The sequence below is a fragment of the Oncorhynchus mykiss genome, chromosome 26 (genome assembly GCF_013265735.2).
Source record: "Oncorhynchus mykiss isolate Arlee chromosome 26, USDA_OmykA_1.1, whole genome shotgun sequence".
Classification (NCBI taxonomy): domain Eukaryota; kingdom Metazoa; phylum Chordata; class Actinopteri; order Salmoniformes; family Salmonidae; genus Oncorhynchus; species Oncorhynchus mykiss.
The window spans coordinates 3221960-3238497 of record NC_048590.1 but is presented as its reverse complement, the minus strand read 5'-3'; the positions used below and the strand labels follow the sequence as shown (position 1 = coordinate 3238497).

The following is a 16538-nucleotide window of genomic DNA, read 5'->3' as shown; positions in this document are numbered from 1 at the left end:
CCAGGTAAAGTAACGGAGAACAGACCACAGTAACATTACCTGGCCAGGTACAGGAGAACAGACCACAGTAACATTACCTGGCCAGGTAAAGTAAAGGAGAACATACCACAGTAACAGTACCTGGCCAGGTAAAGTAAAGGAGAACAGACCACAGTAACATTACCTGGCCAGGTAAAGTAAAGGAGAACAGACCATAGTAACATTACCTGGCAGGTAAAGGAAAGGAGAACAGACCACAGTAACATTACCTGGCAGGTAAAGTAAAGGAGAACAGACCACAGTAACATTACCTGGCCAGGTAAAGTAAAGGAGAACAGACCACGGTAACATTACCTGGCAGGTAAAGTAAAGGAGAACAGACAACAGTAACATTACCTGGCAGGTAAAGTAAAGGAGAACATACCACAGTAACATTACCTGGCAGGTAAAGTAAAGGAGAACAGACCACAGTAACATTACCTGGCCAGGTAGAGGAGAGCAGACCACAGTAACATTACCTGGCCAGGTAAAGTAATGGAGAACAGACCTGAGTAACATTACCTGGCCAGGTAAAGTAAAGGAGAACAGACCATAGTAACATTACCTGGCCAGGTAAAGTAAAGGAGAACAGACCACAATAACATTACCTGGCAGGTAAAGTAAAGGAGAACAGACCACAGTAACATTACCTGGCCAGGTAAAGTAAAGGAGAACAGACCACAGTAACATTACCTGGCCAGGTAAAGTAAAGGAGAACAGAAACAGTAACATTACCTGGCAGGTAAAGTAAAGGAGAACAGACCAGAGTAACATTACCTGGCCAGGTAAAGTAAAGGAGAACAGACCAGAGTAAAATTACCTGGTCAGGTAAAGTAAAGGAGAACAGACCACACTAACATTACCTGGCCAGGTAAAGTAAAGGAGAACAGACCACAGTAACATTACCTGGCAGGTAAAGTAAAGGAGAACAGACCACAGTAACATTACCTGGCCAGGTAAAGTAAAGGAGAACAGACCAAAGTAACATTACCTGGCCAGGTAAAGAAAGGAGAACAGACCACAGTAACATTACCTGGCCAGGTAAAGTAACGGAGAACAGACCACAGTAACATTACCTGGCCAGGTACAGGAGAACAGACCACAGTAACATTACCTGGCCAGGTAAAGTAAAGGAGAACATACCACAGTAACATTACCTGGCCAGGTAAAGTAAAGGAGAACAGACCACAGTAACATTACCTGGCCAGGTAAAGTAAAGGAGAACAGACCAAAGTAACATTACCTGGCCAGGTAAAGAAAGGAGAACAGACCACAGTAACATTACCTGGCCAGGTAAAGTAACGGAGAACAGACCACAGTAACATTACCTGGCCAGGTACAGGAGAACAGACCACAGTAACATTACCTGGCCAGGTAAAGTAAAGGAGAACATACCACAGTAACAGTACCTGGCCAGGTAAAGTAAAGGAGAACAGACCACAGTAACATTACCTGGCCAGGTAAAGTAAAGGAGAACAGACCATAGTAACATTACCTGGCAGGTAAAGGAAAGGAGAACAGACCACAGTAACATTACCTGGCAGGTAAAGTAAAGGAGAACAGACCACAGTAACATTACCTGGCCAGGTAAAGTAAAGGAGAACAGACCACAGTAACATTACCTGGCCAGGTAAAATAAAGGAGAACAGACCATAGTAACATTACCTGGCCAGGTAAAGTAAAGGAGAACAGACCATAGTAACATTACCTGGCCAGGTAAAGTAAAGGAGAACAGACCTGAGTAACATTACCTGGCCAGGTAAAGTAAAGGAGAACAGACCACAGTAACATTATCTGGCCAGGTAAAGTAAAGGAGAACAGACCAGAGTAACATTACCTGGCCAGGTAAAGTAAAGGAGAACAGACCAGAGTAACATTACCTGGCCAGGTAAAGTAAAGGAGAACAGACCAGAGTAACATTACCTGGCCAGGTAAAGTAAAGGAGAACAGACCACAGTAACATTACCTGGCCCAGGTAAAGTAAAGGAGAACAGACCACAGTAACATTACCTGGCCAGGTAAAGTAAAGGAGAACAGACCACAGTAACATTACCTGGCCAGGTAAAGTAAAGGAGAACAGACCACAGTAACATTACCTGGCCAGGTAAAGTATAGTAGAACAGTAACAGTAACACTACCTGGTCTGGTTGAAGGGTTCCCCCATCAAGATATTGTCTTGGACCGTACCGTGGAAGATCCAGGCCTGCTGGGAAACGTAGGCAAAGTCTCCGTCTGCTGTGACTGAACCATGCTGCAGGTGCATCTGGGGAACATATCACGCAACGCAAAACATTACTCAATACGCTTTCTGGAAGAATCTTTGGATGAGACCATTCATTTGACCATGTCTGCCAATTTTTCAGTCATAGTGATGCCTTTATTCTATGTGGCATGTATTGTTTGTATACGTGAACATTTAACTGTGGTAAGTGGTAACAAACACTTTGAAGCAAACCTGTTCTAAGATGCTCGATATCAGCGATGTCTTCCCACTTCCCACGTTGCCACAGATACCAAGCAGGTTTCCCTAAAAAGGCAAACAGTCATCAGTAATCAATCACATAACTCCGACCACTGCTTACTTCATCTAACTCCGACCGCTGCTTACCTCATCTAATTCTGACCCCTGCTTACCTCATCTAACTCTGACCCCTGCTTACCTCATCTAACTCTGACCCCTGCTTACCTCATCTAACTCTGACCCCTGCTTACCTCATCTAACTCCGACCCCTGCTTACCTCATCTAACTCTGACCCCTGCTTACCTCATCTAACTCCTACCCCTGCTAATCCCACTGAACTCTGACCCCTGCTTACCCCATCTTAACTCTGACCCCTGCTTACCTCATCTAACTCTGACCCCTGCTTACCTCATCTAACTCTGACCCCTGCTTAACCTATATTAACTCCGACCCCTGCTAATTCCACCGAACTCTGACCCCTGCTTAACCCATCTAACTCTGACCCCTGCTTACCCCATCTAACTCTGACCCGTGCTTACCACATCTAACTCTGACCCCTGCTTACCCCATCTTAACTCTGACCCCTGCTTACCTCATCTAACTCTGACCCCTGCTTAACCTATATTAACTCTGACCCCTGCTTACCTCATCTAACTCTGACCCCTGCTTACCTCATCTTAACTCTGACCCCTGCTTACCTTATCTTAACTCTGACCCCTGCTTACCCCACCTAACCCAGACCGCACTCACCCCATCTCACCCAATCAAAAGCCCTATCTAACCCAGACCCCATCTCACCCAATCAAAAGCTCTATCTAACCCAGACCCCAATCACCCCATCTAACCCAATCAAAAGCCCTATCTAACCCAGACCCCACTCACCCCATCTCACCCAATCAAAAGCCCTATCTAACCCAGACCCCGCTCACCCCATCTCACCCAATCAAAAGCCCCATCTAACCCAGATCCCACTCACCCCATCTAACCCAATCAAAAGCCCTATCTAACCCAGACCTCATCTCACCCAATCATAAGCCCTATCTAACCCTAACCAGCACCTACCTTAGGCAGGTTGAAGGAGATGTTTCTCAGAGTGGGCTTGGCCTCGGTCTTGCCCGGTGTGTGAGTCCCATTCTGGCCCTGTGGTTCCACCTTCCCTCCGTTCAGAGAGGCTGTGGTGCCTGGTGCCGTAGTGGTTGTCTGTCCTTCAGGCCTGGCCCAGGTGAATGTTGCCTTCTCCATGACCAGGGCCGAGGAGGACCCGTGTCTCTGGACCAGGTACGAGTCTGGGTTCTGTGTCATCAGCAGTTTCTACACACACACACACACAGAGTGGACACGCACACGCACACACACATACACCCCCCCACACACACCCCCCCACACACACACACACAGAGAGTAGACAGGCAAACACACATACACAACCCCCCCCCCCCCCCACACACACACACACACACACACAGAGTGGACACACACACGCACGCACGCACACACACATACACCCCCCCCCCCCCCCCACACACACACACACACACACACAGAGAGTGGACACGCACACACACATACATACACACACACAGTAAACATACACACACACAGTAAACACACACACACAGTAAACACACAGAGCTTATCTTCATGCTACAAAGAGACTGATAACAGAAATGCTTAGGACACATGTGCTTCATGATATACAGTAAGAGGATGAAGTTGATGATTGATAATGTTTTAAAGGAGAGGAGGCTCACCTTTAGCCGGGCTAGCGATACCAGTCCCTCGGCTATGGCTTTGACAGAGAACGGCAGCAAACCCAGGGAGAACCGCATGGAGTTAAAGATGGCGATTGTGGTAAAAGCCTGGTAAAAACAAGATGGCGATTAGGGTAACAGCCTGGTAAAAACAAGATGGCGATTAGGGTAACAGCCTGGTAAAAACAAGACGGGGATTAGGGTAACAGCCTGGTAAAAACAAGATGGCGATTAGGGTAACAGCCTGGTAACAGCCTGGTAAAAACAAGATGGCGATTAGGGTAAGAGCCTGGTAAAAACAAGATGGCGATTAGGGTAACAGCCTGGTAAAAACAAGATGGCGATTAGGGTAACAGCCTGGTAAAAACAAGATGGCGATTAGGGTAACAGCCTGGTAAAAACAAGATGGCGATTAGGGTAACAGCCTGGTAAAAACAAGATGGCGATTAGGGTAACAGCCTGGTAAAAACAAGATGACGATTAGGGTAACAGCCTGGTAAAAACAAGATGGCGATTAGGTATTAGGTCTAGGTACTAGGACCAGGTATTAGGTCTAGGTATTAGGACCAGGTATTAGGTCTAGGTATTAGGACCAGGTATTAGGACCAGGTATTAGGACTAGGTATTAGGACTAGGTGTTAGGTCTAGGTATTAGGACTAGGTATTAGGACTGGGTATTAGGTCTAGGTATTAGGACTAGGTATTAGGACTAGGACTAGGTATTAGGTCTAGGTATTAGGTATAGGTATTAGGACTAGGACTATGTATTAGGACTAGGTATTATGACTAGGTATTAGGACTAGGTATTAGGACTAGGTATTAGGTCTAGGTATTAGGACTAGGCATTAGGTCTAGGTATTAGGACTAGGTATTAGGTCTAGGTATTAGGACTAGGTATTAGGACTAGGACTAGGTATTAGGTCTAGGTATTAGGTCTAGGTATTAGGACTAGGACTATGTATTAGGACTAGGTATTAGGACAAGGTATTAGGACTAGGTATTAGGACTAGGTATTAGGTCTAGGTATTAGGACTAGGCATTAGGTCTAGGTATTTGGACTAGGTATTAGGACTAGGACTAGGTATTAGGACTAGGTATTAGGACTAGGTATTAGGACTAGGTATTAGGACTAGATATTAGGTCTAGGTATTAGGTCTAGGTATTAGGTCTAGGTATTAGGACTTGGTATTAGGTCTAGGTATTAGGACTAGGACTAGGTATTAGGACTAGGTATTAGGACTAGGTATTAGGTCTAGGTATTAGGTCTAGGTATTAGGTCTAGGTGTTAGAACCAGGTATTAGGACTAGGTATTAGGACTAGGTATTAGGACTAGGTATTAGGTCTAGGTATTAGGTATAGGTATTAGAACTAGGCATTAGGACTAGGTATTAGGACTAGGTATTAGGATTAGGTATTAGGACTAGGTATTAGGACTAGGTATTAGGACTAGGTATTAGGACTAGGTATTAGGACTAGGTATTAGGATTAGGTATTAGGACTAGGTATTAGGACTAGGTATTAGGGCAAGGTATTAGGACTAGGACTAGGTATTAGAACCAGGTATTAGGACTAGGTATTAGGACTAGGTATTAGGACTAGGTATTAGGTCTAGGTATTAGGTCTAGGTATTAGGACTAGGTATTAGGACTAGGTATTAGGACTAGGTATTAGGACTAAGTATTAGGTCTAGGTATTAGGACTAGGTATTAGGACTAGGTATTAGGACCAGGTATTAGGTCTAGGTATTAGGACTAGGTATTAGGACTAGGTATTAGGACCAGGTATTAGGTCTAGGTATTAGGACTAGGTATTAGGACTAGGTCTAGGTATTAGGACTAGGTATTAGGACTAGGCATTAGGACTAGGCATTAGGACTAGGACTAGATATTAGGACTAGGTATTAGGACTAGGTCTAGGTATTAGGTCTAGGTATTAGGTCTAGGTATTAGGACTAGGTATTAGGACAAGGACTATGTATTAGGACTAGGTATTTGTCTAGGTATTAGGACTAGATATTAGGTCTAGGTATTAGGACCAGGTATTTGTCTAGGTATTAGGACTAGGTATTAGGACTAGATATTAGATCTATGTATTAGGACCAGGTATTAGGACTAGGTATTAGGACTAAATATTAGGACTAGGTCTAGGTATTAGGACTAGGTATTAGGACTAGGTATTAGGTCTAGGTATTAGGACCAGGTATTAGGACTAGGTATTAGGACTAGGACTATGTATTAGGACTAGGTATTAGGACTAGGTATTAGGACTAGGACTATGTATTAGGTCTAGGTATTAGGACTAGGCATTAGGTCTAGGTATTAGGACTAGGCATTAGGTCTAGGTATTTGGACCAGGTATTAGGTCTAGGTATTAGGACTAGGCATTAGATCTCTGTATTAGGGCTAGGTATTAGGACTAGGTATTAGGACTAGGTATTAGGTCTAGGTGTTAGGACTAGGCATTAGGTCTAGGTATTTGGACCAGGTATTAGGTCTAGGTATTAGGACTAGGCATTAGGTCTAGGTATTTGGACCAGGCATTAGGTCTAGGTATTAGGACTAGGTATTAGGTCTAGGTATTAGGACTAGGCATTAGATCTCTGTATTAGGACTAGGTATTAGGACTAGGTATTAGGACTAGGTATTAGGACTAGGTATTAGGACTAGGTATTAGGTCTAGGTATTAGGACTAGGTATTAGGTCTAGGTATTAGGACTAGGTATTATGACTAGGTATTAGGACTAGGTATTATGACTATGACTAGGTATTAGGTCTAGGTATTAGGACTAGGTATTATGACTAGGTATTAGGTCTAGGTATTAGGTCTAGGTATTAGGTCTAGGTATTAGGTCTAGGTATTAGGACTAGGTATTAGGACTAGGTATTAGGACTAGGTATTAGGTCTAGGTATTAGGTCTAGGTATTAGGACCAGGTATTAGGTCTAGGTATTAGGACTAGGTCTAGGTATTAGGACTAGGTATTAGGTCTAGGTATTAGGTCTAGGTATTAGGACCAGGTATTAGGACTAGGTATTAGGACTAGGTCTAGGTATTAGGACTAGGTATTAGGTCTAGGTATTAGGACTAGGTATTAGAACTAGGTCTAGGTATTAGGACTAGTTCTAGGTATTAGGACTAGGTATTAGGACTTGGACTAGGTATTAGGTCTAGGTATTAGGACTAGGTATTAGGACTAGGACTAGGTATTAGGTCTAGGTATTAGGACTAGGTATTAGGACTAGGTATTAGGACTAGGTCTAGGTATTAGGTCTATGTATTAGGACTAGGTATTAGGACTAGGTATTAGAACTAGGTCTAGGTATTAGGTCTATGTATTAGGACTAGGTATTAGGTCTATGTATTAGGTCTAGGTATTAGGTCTAGGTATTAGGACTAGGTATTAGGACTAGGACTAGGTATTAGGACTAGGTATTAGGAGTACGTTTTAGGACTAGGTATTAGGTCTAGGCATTAGGACTAGGCATTAGGTCTATGTATTATGTCTATGTATTAGGACTAGGTATTAGGACTAGGCATTAGGACTAGGTATTAGGTCTATGTATTAGGTCTAGGTATTAGGACAAGGTATTAAGACTAGGTATAAGGACTAGGTATTAGGTCTAGGTATTAGGACTAGGTATTAGGTCTATGTATTAGGTCTAGGTATTAGGTCTAGGTATTAGGACTAGGTATTAGGTCTAGGTATAAGGACTAGGTATTAGGACTAGGTATTAGGACTAGGCATTAGGACTAGGTATTAGGACTAGGCATTAGGACTAGGTATTAGGACTAGGCATTAGGTCTAGGTATTAGGACTAGGCATTAGGACTAGGCATTAGGTCTAGGTATTAGGACTAGGTATTAGGACTAGGCATTAGGACTAGGCATTAGGTCTAGGTATAAGGACTAGGTATTAGGACTAGGCATTAGGACTAGGTATTAGGACTAGGCATTAGGTATACTACTCACTTCCGAGGAGCTTAGGGGCAGGCCCATCAGGGTGTGGACTACGAAGGTGAGGATGGTTGCCAGGGTGGGGATGATGGTTGTGATGGAGGAGTTGATACTCTGGATGTAGCCAGCAATCTCCAGCAGCTGCTTCTCATTCTTCCTGATGTCTGATGGGGAAACACAGGACGGAAGATATGGACTGTGTCCAAAATGGATCCCTATTCCCTCTATATGGCACTATATCCAAACACACTGTATACACTGTAAACAACGCTCTAGTAAAGATTTATACCAAATGTTCTAGAACTCTAATAATATACTAGTATGCATAGTGACAATAGAACTCTAATAATATACTAGTATGCATAGTGACAATAGAACTCTAATAATATACTAGTATGTACAGTGACTATAGAACTCTAATAATATACTAGTATGTACAGTGACTATAGAACTCTAATAATATACTAGTATGTACAGTGACTATAGAACTCTAATAATATAGAACTCTAATAATATACTAGTATGTACAGTGACTATAGAACTCTAATAATATACTAGTATGTACAGTGACTATAGAACTCTAATAATATGCTAGTATGTACAGTGACTATAGAACTCTAATAATATAGAACTCTAATAATATACTAGTATGTACAGTGACTATAGAACTCTAATAATATAAAACTCTAATAATATACTAGTATGTACAGTGACTATAGAACTCTAATAATATACTAGTATATACAGTGACTATAGAACTCTAATAATATACTAGTATGTACAGTGACTATAGAACTCTAATAATATAAAACTCTAATAATATACTAGTATGTACAGTGACTATAGAACTCTAATAATATACTAGTATATACAGTGACTATAGAACTCTAATAATATACTAGTATGTACAGTGACTATAGAACTCTAATAATATAGAACTCTAATAATATACTAGTATGTACAGTGACTATAGAACTCTAATAATATACTAGTATGTACAGTGACTATAGAACTCTAATAATATGCTAGTATGTACAGTGACTATAGAACTCTAATAATATAGAACTCTAATAATATACTAGTATGTACAGTGACTATAGAACTCTAATAATATAAAACTCTAATAATATACTAGTATGTACAGTGACTATAGAACTCTAATAATATACTAGTATATACAGTGACTATAGAACTCTAATAATATACTAGTATGTACAGTGACTATAGAACTCTAATAATATAAAACTCTAATAATATACTAGTATGTACAGTGACTATAGAACTCTAATAATATACTAGTATATACAGTGACTATAGAACTCTAATAATATACTAGTATGTACAGTGACTATAGAACTCTAATAATATAGAACTCTAATAATATACTAGTATGTACAGTGACTATAGAACTCTAATAATATAAAACTCTAATAATATACTAGTATGTACAGCGACTATAGAACTCTAATAATATACTAGTATATACAGTGACTATAGGACTCTAATAATATAGAACTCTAATAATATACTAGTATGTACAGTGACTATAGAACGCTAATAATATAGAACTCTAATAATATACTAGTGTGTAGAGTGACTATAGAACTCGAATAATATAGAACTCTAATAATATACTAGTATATACAGTGACTACAGAACTCTAATAATATACTATTATGTACAATGAATATAGAACTCTAATAATATACTAGTATGTACAGTGACTATAGAACTCTAATACTATACTAGTATGTACAGTGACTATTGAACTCTAATAATATACTAGTATATACAGTGACTGTAGAACTCTAATAATATACTAGTATGTACAGTGACTCCAGAACTCTAATAATATAGAACTCTAATCATATACTAGTATGTACAGTGACTATAGAACTCTAATACTATACTAGTATGTACAGTGACTATTGAACTCTAATAATATACTAGTATATACAGTGACTGTAGAACTCTAATAATATACTAGTATCTACAGTGACTGTTGAACTCTAATCATATACTAGTATGTACAGTGACTATAGAACTCTAACAATATACTAGTATGTACAGTGACTATAGAACTCTAATAATATACTAGTATATACAGTGACTATAGAACTCTAATAATATACTAGTATGTACAGTGACTATAGAACTCTAATAATATACTAGTATGTACAGTGACTATAGAACTATATTAATATACTAGTATGTACAGTGACTATAGGACTCTAATAATATATAACTCTAATAATATACTAGTATGTACAGTGACTATAGAACTCTAATAATATAGAACTCTAATAATATACTAGTATATACAGTGACTATAGGACTCTAATAATATAGAACTCTAATAATATATTAGTATGTACAGTGACTATAGAACTATATTAATATACTAGTATGTACAGTGACTATAGGACTCTAATAATATATAACTCTAATAATATACTAGTATGTACAGTGACTATAGAACTCTAATAATATAGAACTCTAATAATATACTAGTATGTACAGTGACTATAGAACTATATTAATATACTAGTATGTACAGTGACTATAGGACTCTAATAATATATAACTCTAATAATATACTAGTATGTACAGTGACTATAGAACTCTAATAATATAGAACTCTAATAATATACTAGTATATACAGTGACTATAGGACTCTAATAATATAGAACTCTAATAATATATTAGTATGTACAGTGACTATAGAACTCTAATAATATACTAGTATATACAGTGACTATAGGACTCTAATAATATATAACTCTAATAATATACTAGTATGTACAGTGACTATAGAACTCTAATAATATAGAACTCTAATAATATACTAGTATATACAGTGACTATAGAACTCTAATAATATACTAGTATGTACAGTGACTATAGGACTCTAATAATATATAACTCTAATAATATACTAGTATGTACAGTGACTATAGAACTCTAATAATATAGAACTCTAATAATATACTAGTATATACAGTGACTATATAACTCTAATAATATACTAGTATATACAGTGACTATAGGACTCTAATAATATATAACTCTAATAATATACTAGTATGTACAGTGACTATAGAACTCTAATAATATAGAACTCTAATAATATACTAGTATATACAGTGACTATAGAACTCTAATAATATATTAGTATGTACAGTGACTATAGAACTCTAATAATATACTAGTATATACAGTGACTATAGGACTCTAATAATATATAACTCTAATAATATACTAGTATGTACAGTGACTATAGAACTCTAATAATATAGAACTCTAATAATATACTAGTATATACAGTGACTATAGAACTCTAATAATATAGAACTCTAATAATATACTAGTGTGTACAGTGACTATAGAACTCTAATAATATACTAGTATGTACAGTGACTATAGAACTCTAATAATATAGAACTCTAATAATATAGAACTCTAATAATATACTAGTATGTACAGTGACTATAGAACTCTAATAATATACTAGTATGTACAGTGACTATAGAACTCTAATAATATAGAACTCTAATAATATACTAGTATATACAGTGACTATAGAACTCTAATAATATAGAACTCTAATAATATAGAACTCTAATAATATAGAACTCTAATAATATACTAGTATATACAGTGACTATAGAACTCTAATAATATTTAACTCTAATAATATACTAGTATATACAGTGACTATAGAACTCTAATAATATAGAACTCTAATAATATAGAACTCTAATAATATAGAACTCTAATAATATAGAACTCTAATAATATACTAGTATATACAGTGACTATAGAACTCTAATAATATACTAGTATATACAGTGACTATAGACCTCTAATAATATACTAATAATATACTTTAAAATTACATCTAAAAAGGATTCAAAATAGTTTTTTTCATACAGATCTACACATTACTATATTATCAGGAGATGGTATTTGGCCAATAAACACCTTCTGTATCCTCTTTAGATACCTTCCTAACACCCTGTGGTGACCCTACTCTTCCTCACCGGTGATTTTCTTCTCGAAGGAGGTTTCCCAGGCATACATCTTGATGAGTTTGATGCAGGTGAGAACCTCGTTCATGGTGCGGACACGAGTGTCTGTGACGCTCACCGCTTTCCTCCTGAACACTTGGATCAGTCTGGCCATGGAAAACTACAGACGACACAACGACATACTGGTCAGTCTGGTCCAAGGTAAACTACAGACAACACAACGAAACACTGGTCAGTCTGGCCATGGTAAACTACAGACGACACAACGACATACTGGTCAGTCTGGTCCAAGGTAAACTACAGACAACACAACGACATACTGGTCAGTCTGGTCCAAGGTAAACTACAGAAAACACGACAACATACTGGTCAGTCTGGCCCATGGTAAACTAAAGGCAACAGAATAGCATACTGGTCAGAGTCAGAGACTCCTATGAGGGTTAGGGTTACTTCATGTTTGGGGATGAAGATGAGATAGACAGAGACTCCTATGAGGGTTAGTTCCTGTATGGGGATGAAGATGAGGTAGACAGAGACTCCTATGAGGGTTAGTACCTGTGTGGGGATGAAGATGAGGTAGACAGAGACTCCTATGAGGGTTAGTTCCTGTATGGGGATGAAGATGAGGTAGACAGAGACTCCTATGAGGGTTAGTTCCTGTATGGGGATGAAGATGAGGTAGACAGAGACTCCTATGAGGGTTAGTACCTGTGTGGGGATGAAGATGAGGTAGACAGAGACTCCTATGAGGGTTAGTTCCTGTATGGGGATGAAAATTAGGTAGACAGAGACTCCTATGAGGGTTAGTTCCTGTATGGGGATGAAGATGAGGTAGACAGAGACTCCTATGAGGGTTAGGGTTAGTTCCTGTATGGGGATGAGGATGAGGTAGACAGAGACTCCTATGAGGGTTGGTTCCGGTATGGGGATGCAGATGAGGTAGACAGAGACTCATATGAGGGTTAGTTCCTGTATGGGGATGAAGATGAGGTAGACAGAGACTCCTATGAGGGTTAGGACCTGTGTGGGGATGAAGATGAGGTAGACAGAGACTCCTATGAGGGTTAGTTCCTGTATGGGGATGAAGATGAGGTAGACAGAGACTCCTATGAGGGTTAGTACCTGTGTGGGGATGAAGATGAGGTAGACAGAGACTCCTATGAGGGTTAGTTCCTGTATGGGGATGAAAATTAGGTAGACAGAGACTCCTATGAGGGTTAGTTCCTGTATGGGGATGAAGATGAGGTAGACAGAGACTCCTATGAGGGTTAGGGTTAGTTCCTGTATGGGGATGAGGATGAGGTAGACAGAGACTCCTATGAGGGTTGGTTCCGGTATGGGGATGCAGATGAGGTAGACAGAGACTCATATGAGGGTTAGTTCCTGTATGGGGATGAAGATGAGGTAGACAGAGACTCCTATGAGGGTTAGGACCTGTGTGGGGATGAAGATGAGGTAGACAGAGACTCCTATGAGGGTTAGTTCCTGTATGGGGTTGAAGATGAGGTAGACAGAGACTCATATGAGGGTTAGTACATGTGTGGGGATGAAGATGAGGTAGACAGAGACTCCTATGAGGGTTAGTTCCTGTATGGGGATGAAGATGAGGTAGACAGAGACTCCTATGAGGGTTAGTTCCTGTTTGGGGATGAAGATGAGGTAGACAGAGACTCCTATGAGGGTTAGTTCCTGTGTGGGGATGAAGATGAGGTCGACAGAGACTCCTATGAGGGTTAGTACCTGTATGGGGATGAATACGAGGTAGACAGAGACTCCTATGTGGGTTAGTTCCTTTTTGGGGATGAAGATGAGGTAGACAGAGACTCCTATGAGGGTTAGTTCCTGTATGGGGATGAAGATGATGTAGACAGAGACTCCTATGAGGGTTAGGGTTAGTTCCTGTTTGGGGATGAAGATGAGGTAGACAGAGACTCCTCTGAGGGTTAGTTCCTGTATGGGGATGAAAATTAGGTAGACAGAGACTGCTATGAGGGTTAGTTCCTGTATGGGGATGAAGATGAGGTAGACAGAGACTGCTATGAGGGTTAGTACCTGTGTGGGGATGAAGATGAGGGAGACAGAGACTCCTATGAGGGTTAGTTCCTGTATGGGGATGAAGATGAGGTAGACAGAGCCTCCTATGAGGGTAGGTTCCTGTTTGGGGATGAAGATGAGGTAGACAGAGACTCCTATGAGGGTTAGTTCCTGTTTGGGGATGAAGATGAGGTAGACAGAGACTCCTATGAGGGTTAGTTCCTGTGTGGGGATGAAGATGAGGTCGACAGAGACTCCTATGAGGGTTAGTACCTGTATGGGGATGAATACGAGGTAGACAGAGACTCCTATGAGGGCAGTGTATCCTAGAGTGTAGCAGGCGTAGATCATACAGGCGGTCAGTAGCACAGGGATACACAGCAGGAAGGTACCAAACAGCACAGCCTCAAACATCCTGTAGCCATCACTAGTCAGCACGTTGATCATCTGGAGGGAGGAGAGGGAGGGGAAAAAGAGACGAGCGGGGAGAGGGGGAAGAGAAAGAAAGAAAGAGGAGAGAGAGAGAACGGAGAGAGAGAGAGAGGAGAGAGGGGAGAGCGAGAGAGAGGAGAGGGGAGAGCGAGAGAGAGAGGAGAGAGAAAGAGAGCAGGGGAGAGAAAGAGAAAGGTGAGAGAGGATAGGGAGAGAGAGGGAGGAGAGGAGAAGGAGAGAGCGAGAGAGCAAGAGAGCGAGAGAGGAGAGGGAGAGAGCGAAAGAGAGATAGAGGAGAGAGCGAAAGAGAGAGAGAGAGAGGGGAGACAGAGACAGAGACAGAGAGGAGAGAGAGAGGGGAGAGAGAGAGAGAGAGAGAGAGAGAGAGAGAGAGAGGAGAGAGAACATACGAGCAGGTGAGAATATAAGCTCCTACATGTTGTAGAATTAGAAACATTTGGATTCGGCAAGGACTTATACAGGATACTACCATCCACAACACTATGTCACCAGGACATATACAGGATACTACCATCCACAACACTATGTCACCAGGACTTATACAGGATACTACCATCCACAACACTATGTCACCAGGACATATACAGGATACTACCATCCACAACACTATGTCACCAGGACATATACAGGATACTACCCTCTACAACACTATGTCACCAGGATATATACAGGATACTACCCTCCACAACACTATGTCACCAGGACATATACAGGATACTACCATCCTCAACATAACCTTCACTAGGTCACCAGGACATATACAGGATACTACCATCCACAACACTATGTCACCAGGACATATACAGGATACTACCATCCACAACACTATGTCACCAGGACATATACAGGATACTACCATCCACAACACTATGTCACCAGGACATATACAGGATACTACCATCCACAACACTATGTCACCAGGACATATACAGGATACTACCATCCACAACACTATGTCACCAGGACATATACAGGATACTACCATCCTCAACACTATGTCACAGGACATATACAGGATACTACCATCCACAACACTATGTCACCAGGACATATACAGGATACTACCATCCACAACACTATGTCACCAGGACATATACAGGATACTACCATCCACAACACTATGTCACCAGGACATATACAGGATACTACCCTCTACAACACTATGTCACCAGGACATATACAGGATACTACCCTCTACAACACTATGTCACCAGGACATATACAGGATACTACCCTCTACAACACTATGTCACCAGGACATATACAGGATACTACCATCCACAACACTATGTCACCAGGACATATACAGGATACTACCCTCCACAACATAACCTTCACTATGTCACCAGGACATATACAGGATACTACCCTCCACAACACTATGTCACCAGGACATATACAGAATACTACCCTCTACAACATAACCTTCACTATGTCACCAGGACATATACAGGATGCTACCCCCTACAACATAACCTTCACTATGTCACCAGGACATATACAGGATACTACCATCCACAACACTATGTCACCAGGACATATACAGGATACTACCCTCCACAACACTATGTCACCAGGACATATACAGGGTACTACCCTCTACAACACTATGTCACCAGGACATATACAGGATACTACCCTCTACAACACTATGTCACCAGGACATATACAGGATACTACCATCCACAACACTATGTCACCAGGACATATACAGAATACTACCATCCACAACATAACCTTCACTATGTCACCAGGACATATACAGGATGCTCCCCCCTACAACAGAACCTTCACTATGTCACCAGGACATATACAGAATACTACCCTCCACAACACTA

At 40.4% G+C, this 16538-nt stretch overlaps 1 protein-coding gene across 9 annotated transcripts in view; it reads right to left on the bottom strand.

Annotated features, from left to right (window-relative positions):
• The window catches only part of LOC110516197 (multidrug resistance-associated protein 9), a 198014-nt gene that overhangs the window by 81854 nt on the left and 99622 nt on the right, over positions 1-16538 (bottom strand). For 8 of the 9 annotated variants that reach the window (XM_036963498.1, XM_036963492.1, XM_036963493.1 and 5 more), the window contains 7 exons: positions 14521-14694; positions 12226-12373; positions 8200-8348; positions 4231-4338; positions 3542-3790; positions 2474-2545; positions 2157-2281 (listed from right to left, as the gene is read on the bottom strand). In XM_036963498.1, the coding sequence (XP_036819393.1) occupies positions 2157-2281; positions 2474-2545; positions 3542-3790; positions 4231-4338; positions 8200-8348; positions 12226-12373; positions 14521-14694 (1025 nt within the window). The other variant, XM_036963500.1, reaches the window with a different exon arrangement.